The sequence below is a fragment of the Panicum virgatum genome, chromosome 6K (assembly GCF_016808335.1).
Source record: "Panicum virgatum strain AP13 chromosome 6K, P.virgatum_v5, whole genome shotgun sequence".
In the NCBI taxonomy this organism is placed as follows: Eukaryota; Viridiplantae; Streptophyta; class Magnoliopsida; order Poales; family Poaceae; genus Panicum; species Panicum virgatum.
Genome location: NC_053141.1, coordinates 6,735,278 through 6,749,550, shown reverse-complemented (window position 1 = coordinate 6,749,550; position 14,273 = coordinate 6,735,278). Strand labels below are relative to the sequence as shown.

At 43.5% G+C, this 14,273-nt stretch overlaps 1 protein-coding gene across 1 annotated transcript; it reads right to left on the bottom strand.

Annotated features, from left to right (window-relative positions):
- Positions 1 to 8,609: 8,609 nt before the first annotated feature.
- LOC120711486 lies at positions 8,610 to 13,912 on the bottom strand. The gene is made up of 5 exons (XM_039997038.1): positions 12,532 to 13,912; positions 11,790 to 12,361; positions 11,463 to 11,682; positions 9,045 to 10,387; positions 8,610 to 8,961 (listed from the first exon to the last, which is right to left on the bottom strand). Exons 1-4 carry the CDS (start codon positions 13,810 to 13,812, stop codon positions 9,068 to 9,070), a joined length of 3,393 nt encoding a protein of 1,130 aa, XP_039852972.1. The 5' UTR covers positions 13,813 to 13,912; the 3' UTR covers positions 8,610 to 8,961; positions 9,045 to 9,067.
- Positions 13,913 to 14,273: the final 361 nt, after the last annotated feature.

The following is a 14,273-nucleotide window of genomic DNA, read 5'->3' as shown; positions in this document are numbered from 1 at the left end:
AAGTATAGAAGCAATAGTGGCATTATAAAACATTTAAAATTATTTATTTTTCATGAATGATCACTATATATGACTATATGCACTAATCATGTTCTTAGCATAGTATGAATGCGTATGTCAAGCAATTTCACCTTGCTATGTTGGAGTAGAGGATAGTCATTAGATTCTAATTTAGCTCTCCAACTAGCATCATGAAGTCCAATTATAATAGCTTAGTGAAGACAATGAATACCAATATGAAAACCATTCTTCACCCATATGAAATGAATACCACTTATCATCAAATACACTATCTTGTTGTGGTTGGCTTGCTTCATCTCTTTGATTTTTGCTTGCATGAGAGAATACCATATGAATATCATTTGAATTTTCATGAATCTCTCTACTTTGGGTGTTGCTTGCTTTTCTTGATCAACCCATTTGATATCTTCAACTAAGCATCTCCAATAACTCTAGATAACCACTTCTATGTTGCCCTTCCAATCACCTTGCTTGTCAATCCCACTCTTGGGCGGCTCGCCTCTCTCTAGAGAGAAGTGATCTCTCCAAGAACCAATCTTGACACTCACTAGAAATGAATTTAGTTGAATGATCAAACAATGGACTTGTAAGTCTGCTATAAGTCTTTTTCTTTCTCCTTGAGGTTGGTCTTGATTCTCAACTTGAGTTCCAAAAGTGTGCCAAAAATACTTCTCAATCAAATTGCCTTGTACCCAATACTCGTCATGCTTCTAGATCATTTCAAAACCAAACCTTGGTTCCTCAACCACTTGTAAAGATGATTTCAACTTGAGGACCTTTCAATTTAAGTGACTCAAGATCAATCTAATATTTGTCACTAGTCTGGCAGATTTTGTACCTCTCAAAGAATATATCATATCTCTTAGAGTACAAGTTGAATTGCCATAAAATTTTGTGGAGATGTGTGACACTAAGTCATATAGCAGCCATAAAAATTTGAGCTTCCAAACATTTCTAGATTGCTACTAAATTTTGACAGTGCTAAGATTGTTTCTGGGCAGATTCAACTTATCTCAGGCGGACCGTCCGCGGTATACTGGGCGGACCGTCCACGCTTGCATAGTGGACACATCATCGGTGTAATCGAAGATTACCGGTGCATCTGGCAGACCGTCCGCGGTCCATGGGCGGACTGTCCGCACTGCAATTTTTTGCTGATCAGAGCCTCTGCTAAAAAACATCATGAATGGCGGACTGTCCGCCTCTTACATGCGGACCGTCCGCGCTACCAAATTTCAGACAGTTCAGAATTTTACCAACTTTCATAATTTCAACTTTGAATTGGGATCATTGCTCAAATAAAATTCCAAAAAACTCAAAACTAGCATGAACACCATCCAAAGACTCATATGAGTGAGTAAGAACGAGAAATCAAAAATAAATCAAGTAAAATTAAGGAAACTCATAAATAGCCCATAAAAGCTTTGAAAAATCAAAAATTTGAAGCAAAGAGTGCACATAAGAACCAAATGTCATATGTACTAGTTTTCAAGCCACATTTGAGAAGTAAATGACATTTAGCTCATTTTTCAATTTGCAAAAAGATTTTTCATCCAAAAGCAAGATTTAACACAAATAAGTTTGCAAGCCACCAAATATTTCCAATGAATTTCTCAAAACTAGAATAAGATACTTGTATGTTGTAGCACTTGGACTTCATTGTTTTGACTTGGCATTGGGTGGTATATATGCAAAGAAAACTTCAATTCTTTGATTCAATCATAAGATCACAAATATGAATTTTATTTGAATCAAGCCTCCAATGCCTTTGGTACCTACACATATTCATCCACGTTTTGATGACACCCAAACTAGGTTGGGTCCTCTCAAGTTAGGAGCAACATACTTTGGCAATGCCTTAGTATGAATAGCGGGATGTTTTGCAATAATAACAAATGAGGTACCATTACCATCCTTTCTAAGCATAATATTTGCATCAATTGAAATAGGCTTAGAATTGTTACCTAAGGGACATGAATAAGCAATGTGTCCCCTTTCCCGGCATAAGTAGCATCTTCTCTTTTGTTGAGCCTTTTCTTCCTTACTCATTTGATGCTTCTCATTGCCTTGCTTCTCATAGTTTGCTTGAGCCTTCTTCTCAAGCTTGTTTGGGCAACCCGAAGCTAGGTGACCCAATATTGCACAACTATGGCACTTGATGTGAGCATGTGGATTCTTCTCTTGAATTTTGTTCTTGCTCAACATCTTGGCATCTTGAATGTGATTTGGATGCCTTGCTCTTGCCTTGCCACCCCTTCTTGTTCTCTTTTTCATCATCTTCAAGTCATCAACTTGATCATCATGGTTGATCTTGACTTGAGGTTGGGGTACCTTCTCTTGCTCAACTTGTGACTTTGGTTGAGGTTCTTGCTGCTTCACCAATTGCTTGGTTGGGCACATTGAGGTGAGGTGACCCCAAGTGCGGCACTTGAAGTATTTGACATGTTTAAGCTTCCCTTCTTCCTTCTTCAACTTGAACTTTTCTTTGTTGGGGCAACTATTTGCAAAGTGTCCCATCTCATGGCATTGAAAGCACATGAAATGAGATAGCTTTATTTCTTCTTGCTTCTTCATCTTCCTATTATATTTATTCTTGCCCCATTTCTTGCCTTTGACTTTGCTCTTGTTGGAACCAATGCCACTCATGTCACCGAAACTTCTTTGGTTTTTTATTATGCTTTCAAGTGTGACTTTTGATTTTGTCCATCTCTCTATCTTGTTGCTCAAATACTTCACTTGACTTTGGAGCTCTTTGTTTTCTTCTACAAGGTTAGTCTCATATTGCATAGTAGAAGAAGAACAAGCATCTATATTTGAAGTACATGGCATAGACAATAAATCATCACATGAGGTGGATACATGTTTCTTGCCTACATCACAAGGGTTAGAAATATTTTGCAATTGATCCTTTGATCCATGTGATGAGCTCTCAATAGTTTTAATTTCTTTACTAGAAAATTTATTAGTGAGTAAAGCATGGTCTAGTACCAAATTCTCATGAGCAACACTAAGCTCCTCATGAGTCAATTTTAGCTCCTCATGTGAACAACTCATGACATAAAGTAAATGCTTTTGTTGTTCACATGTGTCTTTGAGAAATAAATTTTCTTTTTCCAATTTGGTTGTTTTGACTAATACTTTCTCAAATAATTTGGTCATGCTAGCATGTCTACTCAAGAGCTCATCATATGAATTAAGATCAATCACATTGCAATTTGATACCTTTGTGTCACCTTGTGACATGAAGCAATGTGGCGATGGAGATGAGCTTGACGTAGCAATATCATCCGTGCATGAGCCAACTTGATCATCAAGTGTGCTTGGAGTAGAATCATAATTTGCAACACTTGAATCATCATCATCATCATCATCATCATCAATCATGTCAAGTGAACTTGTTGTAGATTGATTATCATCATCATTACTTGACCATGAGGTGGAGCAATCTTCCACAACCACCATGTCATGGATGTGCTCATCATCCTCATGCACTTCCTCCTTGGCCTTATAATCATCATGATCATCGGAGGCCGCCCCATATTTCTTATTTAGATAACTTGAAATCTCATGGGCAGTTTCCTTGTCCATGATCTCACCAAGAATGCAATTATGCAAAGATCTAAACAAGATGTTAGTAGCTTGGATGTCTAGATCTAGGCAATTCTCTTGTGTTGGAGTTAGATTTCATTCATCTAACACATGAGAAAAACCTACATCCACCATCCACCACATTTGAGGGCAAATAAATTTAAAATTACATGTCATCCAATTTCTCCACCGTGCAAAGTGTGTGCCATCAAAAATGTGTGGACACTCAACATCTAGTCTATAAGTCGTCATCCTCTCGGGTCGGTAAGGACCACAAATGAGAGACATCGGCTCTGATACCACTTGTAGGGTCGAGATGGCAGACTAGTGGGGGGTGAATAGTCTTTTCTAAAACTAATTGCGCCGGCTAACCGAAACTTATGCGGAATTGAAACTATTCGCTTAGCCAAGACTTCACCCCTCTAACTATGACTCTAAGGCACCTCCAAAAAGATCCTACACAAAGCAACTGGAGTGCCAAGTTAGCAAGAGCTCTCCTAACAATTCTAATGCCAAGTCACACAAGTCTAAGCACTAGTACTTCACAAATCGGGGGAGCTCCTACACAATTCTAATGAGCAAAAGCACAAAGCCAAACCTAAGCTCACTAGATGCTCAAGGACAAGGATATACAATCCAAATCCAAGAGCTCAACTTGCTTAGCTACACAATCTAAGCAAGAGCAACTAATTAAGCTACACAAGCTAACTAGTTACACTAGAGAGCAACTACACAAGCACAAGATATAGATGAATGTAAATACAAGGCTTGTGATATGGAGAATGCAAACCACCGAGAAGAGTAGACAAAATTGACACGGTGATTTTTATCCCGAGGTTCACTTGGTTGCCACCAAGCTAATCCCCGTTGAGACAAGCTCCAAGGTTGCCGCCGATCCTCTTGCTAGTGGTGACTTTCAAGTCACACTCTCCCACGTGAAGTGCTCACACCGAGCTCTAGCACATGATCCGGCCGAACCACTTGTTGCTCTTCAAGTCTCGCTCAACTAGAGTTGCTCTTCGCGGCTGCCGCGGGGTGAGCACAATACCCCTCACAATCTCTTCTCCGGAGCACCGCACAATCTTCTTGCGGGCTTCAACGGAGCCTCTTGCCACCAAGCCGTCTAGGAGGTGGAAACCTCCAAGAGTAACAAGCACACCGGCTTGCAACACGATCACCTAGTGCCACTCGATGCAATCTCTCAAAGCAATCGCACTAGAATCGCTCTCTCACTCGATCGGATGATTACTATCAAGTTAGAGTGAGTAGAGGGCTCTCAAGCACTCCCACACATAGACACAAAGTCCCCAAGGTGCTCAGCCCCTTCAAATGGCCGGCCACACCCTCTATTTATAGAGGGAGGCCCCAAACTAGCCGTTACACTCAAATCCCGTGAAAACAGAGTTTTCGCGGACTGTCTGCCTCACAAAAACCGGACTGTCCGCCATTCAAAACCAACAACTAGAACTGTAATGATTATGTGTCAGAGTCGACCGTTAGAGCCCCGGGCGGACTTTCCACACCCCTGGGGAGGACCGTCCGGGTTCAAAACTTCGAACCAACCGATTTGCAAACGTCTCTAACTAAATCTGGAAGACCGGCGGACTGTCCGCTCCCCAGGGGCGGACTGTCCGCCGTTCAAAATGTGAGCACACACAGAAACCGCAGTGTTTCTGTCCCAGAATTTTCAGTAGGAGGCGGACCGTCCGCCCCCAAGGACCGGACCGTCCGCAGTACATTTTGGACACCCAAGACAGAACTACCAAGTTTCTGCGCCCATTTCAGCTTTTAAAGGCGGACCGTCCGCCCCCATGGACCGGACGGTCCGCAGTTCATTTTAGACCACCAACAGAGCCAAAAACGGTTCTGTTCGAGCACATCCGAGATAACGGCGGACCGTCCGCCCCCTAGGAGCGGACCGTCCGCAGGTCTATTTCCAGCAGAAATATACCTTGGTAAAACGGCCATAACTCTTATCTCCAATGTCCAAATTTGGTGATCTTGGACTCTATGGAAAGCTTATTCAGAGGGCTACACAACCCAACTGAATATTTGATCCAAAACACAATGAATCAAAGCATTATTTCACTCCAAGAACCAGCCTAATCTCCGAAGAACACCGAAAATCCTTTCTTGCTTCTCCAAGTTGATAAACATCAACTCCAACTGTTTCTCCTTTGCAAATGTGCCAACACCACCACGTGAACCACCATGTGCATGTGTGTTAGCATTTCACAAATGTTTTCAAAAGATTTTCACTTGATCTCACCACGCCACTTGATCCTAGCAACATCGCAATGTTAGATCGCTCAAGTGGCACTAGATGACCGATATGCAAACAAGTTTGCCCCCTCTTGATAGTACGGCTATCTATCCTAAATCCGGTCATGCACTTCTCTACACAACCTTTGACCGGTGAAACGAAATACCCTACAAGTCATACCTTTGCCTTACGCATTCCATTTCATCTTCCCAAATATTGATGCCACACAAGCACCAAACTCTATCAAGCCTTTTGATCATCATCATGAGTCAACACTTGACTTGATCTTTCTTAAGTGATATGATCCACTCCATATCATCACACGATCTCTTTGGTCCATCGATCTTGACCTTGCTCGCTCTTCACCGTTGCCTCGGTCCATCGGCGCCAAGTCTTGCCCAAGATTCACCGCCTCGCGGTCCCTCGCTTCAAAGCCTTGACTTGCCCCTTCTCCATTGCAACCGGTTCATCAAGCAAAGCCTTGTCTTGATCTTCTCCACTTTGGTCACATAACTCCATGTCATGTCTCATATGCAATGAGCTCCTCGATCACACTATATGAGCATAGCATCAACCCTTAGCCATTTCTCCTCCATGGCACATGTTGCTCATACTAGTGTCTTTGTGTGGACTAATATCCTGTGTATCTCAACCTAAACACTTATTAGTCCACCTAAGTTGTCACTCAATTACTAAAACCAAATAAGGGCCTTTCACCTTCACAGCTAGGATCAGCACCACTTGGGTACTCCCAGCACCAGACAGCACAACCCTCTTTGCGTCCTGAGCGACATGTGAGGTCTCCGGATCGTCACACCTACTCTCAGGACCATGTCCATGCCCAGCAGAGGGTGAAGAGGGTCCGACAGCGTAGGGGTGGTTAGATGTATCCGATATTTCTATTTCTGATGTTTATTTGTACCGAGATTGCACCTATGTTGACTTCTTATTATTATCAATTACTTTTCATGCTTACGCATCTATTCTCTCTCGTATTTTCTACTACGTACGAATTACCGACATTGAATGCCCGAATTTACAGTTAGTTATACGAACAAATAGTATAACATTAACAATACTAAATGCAAATACATCTTAGATAATCTTTTATGGACAATATAGAGAATCTTCTAGCGACAATCTAGACAATATGCTATATATTATAGCATGAAATCATCTAGGTCGTCATCCCAGTCGACAGATGCTGGTGCAGCAGGTGGTGTAGTATGCCTTGAAGAACCTCGCGACTTTCCCTTCCTCTCTTTTTGGGTTCTAGGTTCATGTACAGAGGGAGGTACATCAAATGTTGGCGGCCATGATTTGGGGGGCATGAAATCATCTAGGTCGTCATCCCAGTTAACAAAAGTAGGTGCTGGAGGTGGTGCTGAATGACTCGACGAACCTTCGATTCTCTGTTCATGCGGACGCCAAGTACTATGACCCGAAGATCTTCTCGACCTCCTTCGTCTAGTTTGCGGCATAACTCCACCAAAGATACATACCAATTTACGGAAATTTGGTATTGATTTGTTAATCACTTCCGTATCGTCGGGGTAATCCTTGCATATAATTACACAATAATTTGAGAGTTTGCTATATATATTTTCCAAATAACTATAAAGATTAGACATGAATGAGAGTTACCTTGATGTGCATATCATACACCTCGGACTGCATCCATATCTTCGAATCACTTTGTATGAACCCAATAACATTAGGATGATTCGCAAGTTCACATACCCTCATGTATATCTTACAGCATTCTAGCAGGTGTCCCTTCACATCTTGCGTTGTTATACCTCGAAACAATGTCAAATCTTTAAAATCTAGTACTTTGGACACTACTAAATCTATCGTACCATCCGCTAACGGATCAAACTTCTTCTTCAGTACAAAATGTGTCATAATTTCAAGTATTATACTAGATTTTTCTTCGGTTCATAAAAATCCTCCAGAATTGGAGGCATCCATTAGCTTATGCTGCAATATCAATAAACGAGTGAAATTCAGAATTTACAATTCTATATTTAACTACTCAAAAAATTATACTTACCTGCAGGGCTTCGCCGCTTCACTTCTCCTCACTCCTCTCTTTTTTTTCTGGATTTTTAGTGAATTTTTTGGGCTCAAATGAGGGAAGAAGGGGGCTCACGGCTTATATAGAAAAGGGCGGGCGACCGGCCTCCCTGTCGCCCGGGGGGAGGACCGGTCCCCCCACAACACAACGCTTCTACATAGGGACCTATCTGTAAAAAAAATTTACAAATAGGTCTTGTCGCCTAATACACGTGCGACAGGCCCCCATTTTTGAAATTTTACAAAAACAACATATATTTTTGAATTTTGTTTTATTTTTAATATAGAAATGAAAAAGATCGACGACTAGTAGCCTAAAAAAACAAAAGGCTCAGAGACACACCTGGCACGGAGGTAGAGCCGAGCAAATCAGCAGCCGAACAGAATGAGTAGATATAAAAATGTCATTATCATAAATCATAAGAAAGGATAATAACAGACGCGTCAGACATAAGGCCATGCATATTTGTCCGTACGATTCCGCGTACATCATAGTCACTTGCCTATCAATCGGTTCAAGCTCTCGCAGCCTCGCTGTAGGTTAAGGGACCAAGAACAACAAATACAGTCACAATGTTGCCAGTCTTCCGCAAGCCACATTTGCTAGGGATCAGAAAAGCTAGCTCGTGAGGGAGAACCAAACGTAACAAAACCAGGCATCTATATGGAGAAACATTCACATGTCCTGCCATTCTGGATTAAGTCATTTAGACAAGAAAGAATCTACCAAGATGTACAAAGTCTTTAGCTCAGGCCAGTCAAAAAGTATTCGTCGCAAAATGTTGCACCATCAAAAGTTCAAAGTAAATGGCCCAAGGTGATGGCATCATATGTGCAGGTCAACATCATCTATATATGCTACAGCACCTTTGGGGTGTACACTCCGTATACAGATCATTCAGTACAAAAGCAAAGGCATTTTCAACCCTTGTTTATCTCTGGGAAGCTACCTCCGAGCCGACCAGGCAAACATGTCTCTATTCCTGAGCTTCTGAAAGTTGATGTATGATAGCCTGCAAGCAATGCATTGAAAGTTTGCTTCAGGAACTGGAGGCTACTGACAGCAATTGTGCCAAAGCTTAAAAGATTTATTTACCTCAAAAAGTTACATATCCTATTTTAAATGTATTTCATCCCAGCAATTCTTATCCGCCTTGATATCAGGTACTGGGCAAGAGAGTACATAGCTCCTAGCAATCCTAACACCCGAATAGTAAGTATGTCTGTCATTATAATCGAGGGCAAGTTGAGAGGTAGCGTCAACAATAGCTTTGCATCTGTCTGTCTGACATAATCCCACATGAAGCGGTTGAAGAGAATGTGATTGGGCAATGTCAGAACAAGAAGAGCAATATTCTTCACAGCGAATAGCCAGCCTGGGCCCCCAATATCAAGAGCCCATCCTCCATTGCCAGGCCAAGTCTCCTCCCATATCCTATACAATGCTGTCAATAGCAAATACCCGGAAATAGAAATTGTTACAGGGAAATAGCGCTGCCTGTCACCAAATCCTGCAAAGATATCTGAATCCTGGTTCAAAAGCAGAAGGATGGGTGCTAGGAAGAAGATGGCACGGTTCGAGCCACCAGTAAGTGTTATATTGAGAACAAGGCAGATGATGAAGCACAGCACAGTAGAAACGTTGCCAATCGCAGGCAACCAAGCTGCCTCAGCTGCCAATCTCTTGATGGTGAATGTTGGTGCAGCATGAGCTCTTCGTTGCTGGAGCAGCCTTGCTTTGGGTGGGAAGGCAGAGCTCCGACTAGATGGACCATGTGTTACGCCTCTGTCTGCAGCCTTGTCACGCAGTAGCAAAGCGAGTTCAAACTTAATCTCCAATGCAATAATCATGAAAATAGCAGCATAGAGACCCAAAAGTGACATTCTTGCCCCTTCTATAGCCAACATGTTGGTGAACTTCTCTGCTTCATCCTCATCTGCAAAAGTTTTGGCTCTTAATTGTCCTTCAAGCAGATAGGTGACTGGGAACAAAGCTACCAAGAAAGAGAACACCCATGGCAACACCCTTGTGCTGGATTCAGAAGGGAGATGGGTGAATACAACGAAGACTGCCGCAGAGACAATTGTTGCAACAAGAAGAGGATACAGAACAATTGCCTGGAAGAAGTACTGAACAGATATGTAGATGCCTAGTGTGACCCCAACCGCCACTCCATACAAAGCCCTCAACTCAACAACATACTTCACTGGGATGATGGATGTAACTGCTGCTAGCGTAAGTACCACAGTTGCGATGAGCAACCATGATGGCCACGTGGGCTTTGATGCTACAAACCCATATATTGAAGTGTCATCATCAGTTAAATGTGCTGCAGTGATTAATTCTGACCGGTATACCCATGATAGCTTAATAGGAGGCTGCATAATAACAAAGAGAAGGCCTGTAGCCACAACAAGGACCAGGAATCTCTTTGCTGACTGCAAGGAAATAATGAAATATGATCAATCGGTGCAGCACAAAAAGAATTTTTAAGGTGAAGACTGGTATAGAGCAAACAGTAACATAAGAGCGGGAAAGCACAATGTATTAACGAGATGTATGGTCAATCATTAACTTGAAGATGCTTTGTATAAAGGGGAATTACATTCAGTTACAAAAAAACAAAAGGGTAAAATATTGCTTTTCACAGACTGGTCATAAAAATACGTGGGAAATAACTTGATAACACCACCTCGTAAAATCAGAAATTATGAGGACCATTTCTAATGTTTGGTTATGGAAGCAAAACCAACAGGTGAGAATTACATAATTAAAATTCCAGAGATAAACCTAGAGTTCAAATTTTAAATTATGGTGCCAAATCCATAGTTATTTGTTGTGCAAGCATTTACAGCCGTTTCAGGTAACTGATATCTTTTAGCATCATGAAAGTCACATGCTTATCATTTGAATTGAACTGTTCAGTAAAAGATAGCCTAACCTAGAATACATTGCATGAAAGGATTTGGATGTTCATTCTCTTTTAAGGAAACAAAATAATGTCAGCTATTAAGATTATACATACCTAATCTTTAAAACCATTAAGTGTTTCAGTTCAAAGTTCAGAATGCGCATCCCATAAATGAACTAAATTTTTTCTATAACTTTGCTAAGTTCATAAAATTGCTGGGAAAGCAAGATAAATTTGAACTTGCAGATTGCAAGTGAGATTTTGATACATTTTTGTCCGACCTTGCATCTATGAATTTAGCCATGTGGGCCTAAACAGGTCCACATTCTGACACTAAATATGGCCACAAGTACGATATGATGTCTTTAAACACATTTATAACTTCTTTTTGCGAGGGATAACTTCTATTTCTAGCATTAAGAATGAGTGAATTATCCATAGCGAGAACTCCTAACATCATGCTATAGCTCTGAAAATGAACAGACCTTCACGAGATATTCGTTAAGAATACAAACAATAAGCAGAGCACATAAATATCACAAGGTGCTCTAAGAAGATGGTTGGTCTTTTTAAACCAGAAAAAAGAGGTATCAATCAACTACCTGAACATGAGGGAAGTGGAGAATGACTATCGGGATGCAAGCGACTCCTGTCAACAGAATATATGAACCCAGTAACAGACCATCCGGAGGAGGTCTTCCATTCCACCACTGTAAAGCTTCAAAAATTGTTTCCCGACAGAGCCAGGCAGAAAATGCTATGACAGATGCATGGAAATAAGCTTGCCAGGCCTTCATCCTAGCAGCTCCTTTGGAGTTGTCTCTGAAAGAGACGAGCAAGAAGATTTTATAAACTTATAAAACTGGCAGCAGTTTAATCGATACAGCATATGGATGATCCAATAACAACGCTAGAGTTGCAGTGAATACCTGTAAAGAAGTAAAGGGGGGGTAACAGCAAGTAGCAAAACAGCTGAAACCCATATAACAGATCTTGATGTCATAAACAACATTGATAGTTTTGATGAATATAGACAAGTCAAGATCCAAGTTGCTTTGGGCCCAATCCTCTGATCAGCATATAATCTCCTCACAAGAGCCAAGCCCAAAAAGGTTGTAATCAAAACCATATAACTAGGATAGAGGATATCCTCTTCAAATCCAAAGTAATACATGGAGGCATAGTTGAACAATCGGTTCTCGATGTAGCATAGTAACAATGTATGACCAATAAGACCAAGTTCCAGAAGAAAGCGAAGTTTTGTTGGGAGAAGTGCCAAACCAGGAACAGCCATTGCCATGATAACAGCTGCAACAACATACTTAGTGAAGGACTTCAATGGCATGCCGGCAAGCCAAATATTCAGATCCCAATAATTGTGCACCACGAACCAAAGGACCATCAGGCTTGCAATTGCCACAAAGGTGAAGTATGATGACAAGCTTTTCTTAGTAAAGAACCTTGCAACATAATAGCCAGAAATCATCGGCAGTGGAAGGACCTGCAAAAGAATTAACCAAAAAATTAAAACCTAGCATGGTCAAAAAATCAAAAACATCAAGGATTTGTTTTAAGTCTATACTAGAGAACTCATTTAGGCACTTGCTAATGTTGGAAAAAAATTCACAATTGCAGATACCAGTTGCTATAGAGGAGGAGGCTGCAACATACCATCACAGGGAATCCAATGACTACAGCTCCTGCTCCACTGACTAGCACTGCCAACACTGTAAAAGCCGCTGAGCTAGCCGCATCCCCAACCTTGCCCGCAGCATGTGCTGCAAGGCCCAAAGCCCCACCAAGCATTGTGACCGTGACAAGCAGGTAATTCAGTGGTGGCGGAGCATGAATGTACCTTCCAAACGAGTAGAACACAACTCGCACCTCAAGGCACAGCACCACCACGACCAGTGCAACCAACCCATTCACGATCCTTATCTGATCCATTGTGCGGGCATCCCTTGTGATCCACCACAGTGCACCCCGAGTGGACGCATAGAGCTGGAACAAGAACGGTATGAAGAACAGCAGCAGCAGTTCACACACACTGCCCCACGACGTGAAGAGCGTGGCATGATGGGATGCAGCGTGGAACAACACTGGCACGAACAGCAGATACAGCGAATGCACACAGCTTTCCAAGGGGCCCAGAATGCCATCACAGTCCTGCACCGAGGCGTCCAGCTTTCGGTTATTGAAGCTGGACGGCCGAGGTATGGAGAAGAGCCAGTAGAACAGCATGCAGAAGGCGGCGAAGTAGTAGGACGCGCTGGCCATCCCGACCGCGGACACGAGAGCCCAGGTGAAGAGGGCAGGCGCGGCAATGGGCACGCACGCGAAGAGCAGGCGCTCGAGCGCGGCCACGATGGTGGGGTTCTCGAGCTGGATCCATCGGAACTGCAGCGACGCCCAGATCCCGATGAGGAAGGAGGTCTCGGCGCAGAGGAGCAGCGCGAGGATGGTCAGAGGCAGCGAGACGGCGGCCGCGGAGGAGAGGGAGGCGGAGAAGAAGAAGGCGACGTCGGCCGCGAGCAGCGCCGCCCAGACGGTGAAGAAGGCGCCCTGCCGCAGCTGGAGCGCGTCGAGGAGGTAGGCCGCCGCGAGGCCGACGGCGAGGACGGCGAAGACCGGGAGCCCGCCGAGGTCGAGGAGGAAGGCCGCGGCGGGCACCAGCGCCGCCGCGAGGCGCGCGTTGTGGGCGAACGCGGCGGACGGGGCCGGCGCCGCGGCGCCGCCGGTGGAGGAACGGGGCCTGTAGGCGGCGGAGGCGGAGGAGGAGGACGGGAACGGGACGAGGGGCTTCGGGGAGGAAGTGGAGTTGCGGCGCTCGTGGTGGTGGTGGTGGTGTTGCAGCGCCGGGGACGGCGACGGAGAGCGGGTGGAGAAGGTCGGGGTGGAGAGCGACGGCGAGATGAGGAGGCGCCCGTGGCGGGACGCGGATCCGGAGGACATGCCGGCCGGCGGCGGCGAGATCTAGGTTTTGCGGCGGGACTTGACCTGGTGGTGATCAGGCAGTCAGCGACGGCGAGGGCTGCAGGGGAGGGAGACAGAGGCCCTGTTTGGATGAAGTTAGCACAAGTAGCACAAAAATTTTGACCAATAATTAGGGGTATTAAATAAAGGTAATTTACAAAACTAACTCCACAGCGCTGTACTACTTCGCGAGACGAACCTAATGAGGCCTTTGACCGCACGATTCGAGGATGGTTACTGTATCATCACTGTAGCCAATCATCGATTAATTACTATCATTAGATTCGTCGTGAAAAGTTACACCCATCCGTGAAAAGGTTTTGCAAATAAACTTCGTTTAGTACTCCATGCATTGAAGATTCTTTTTTCGGGAATTGTGTGCTAGTAGTACTAGAGCTAAACCAAACAGGGCCAGAGACACGGAGAGTGTCTGACCGGTG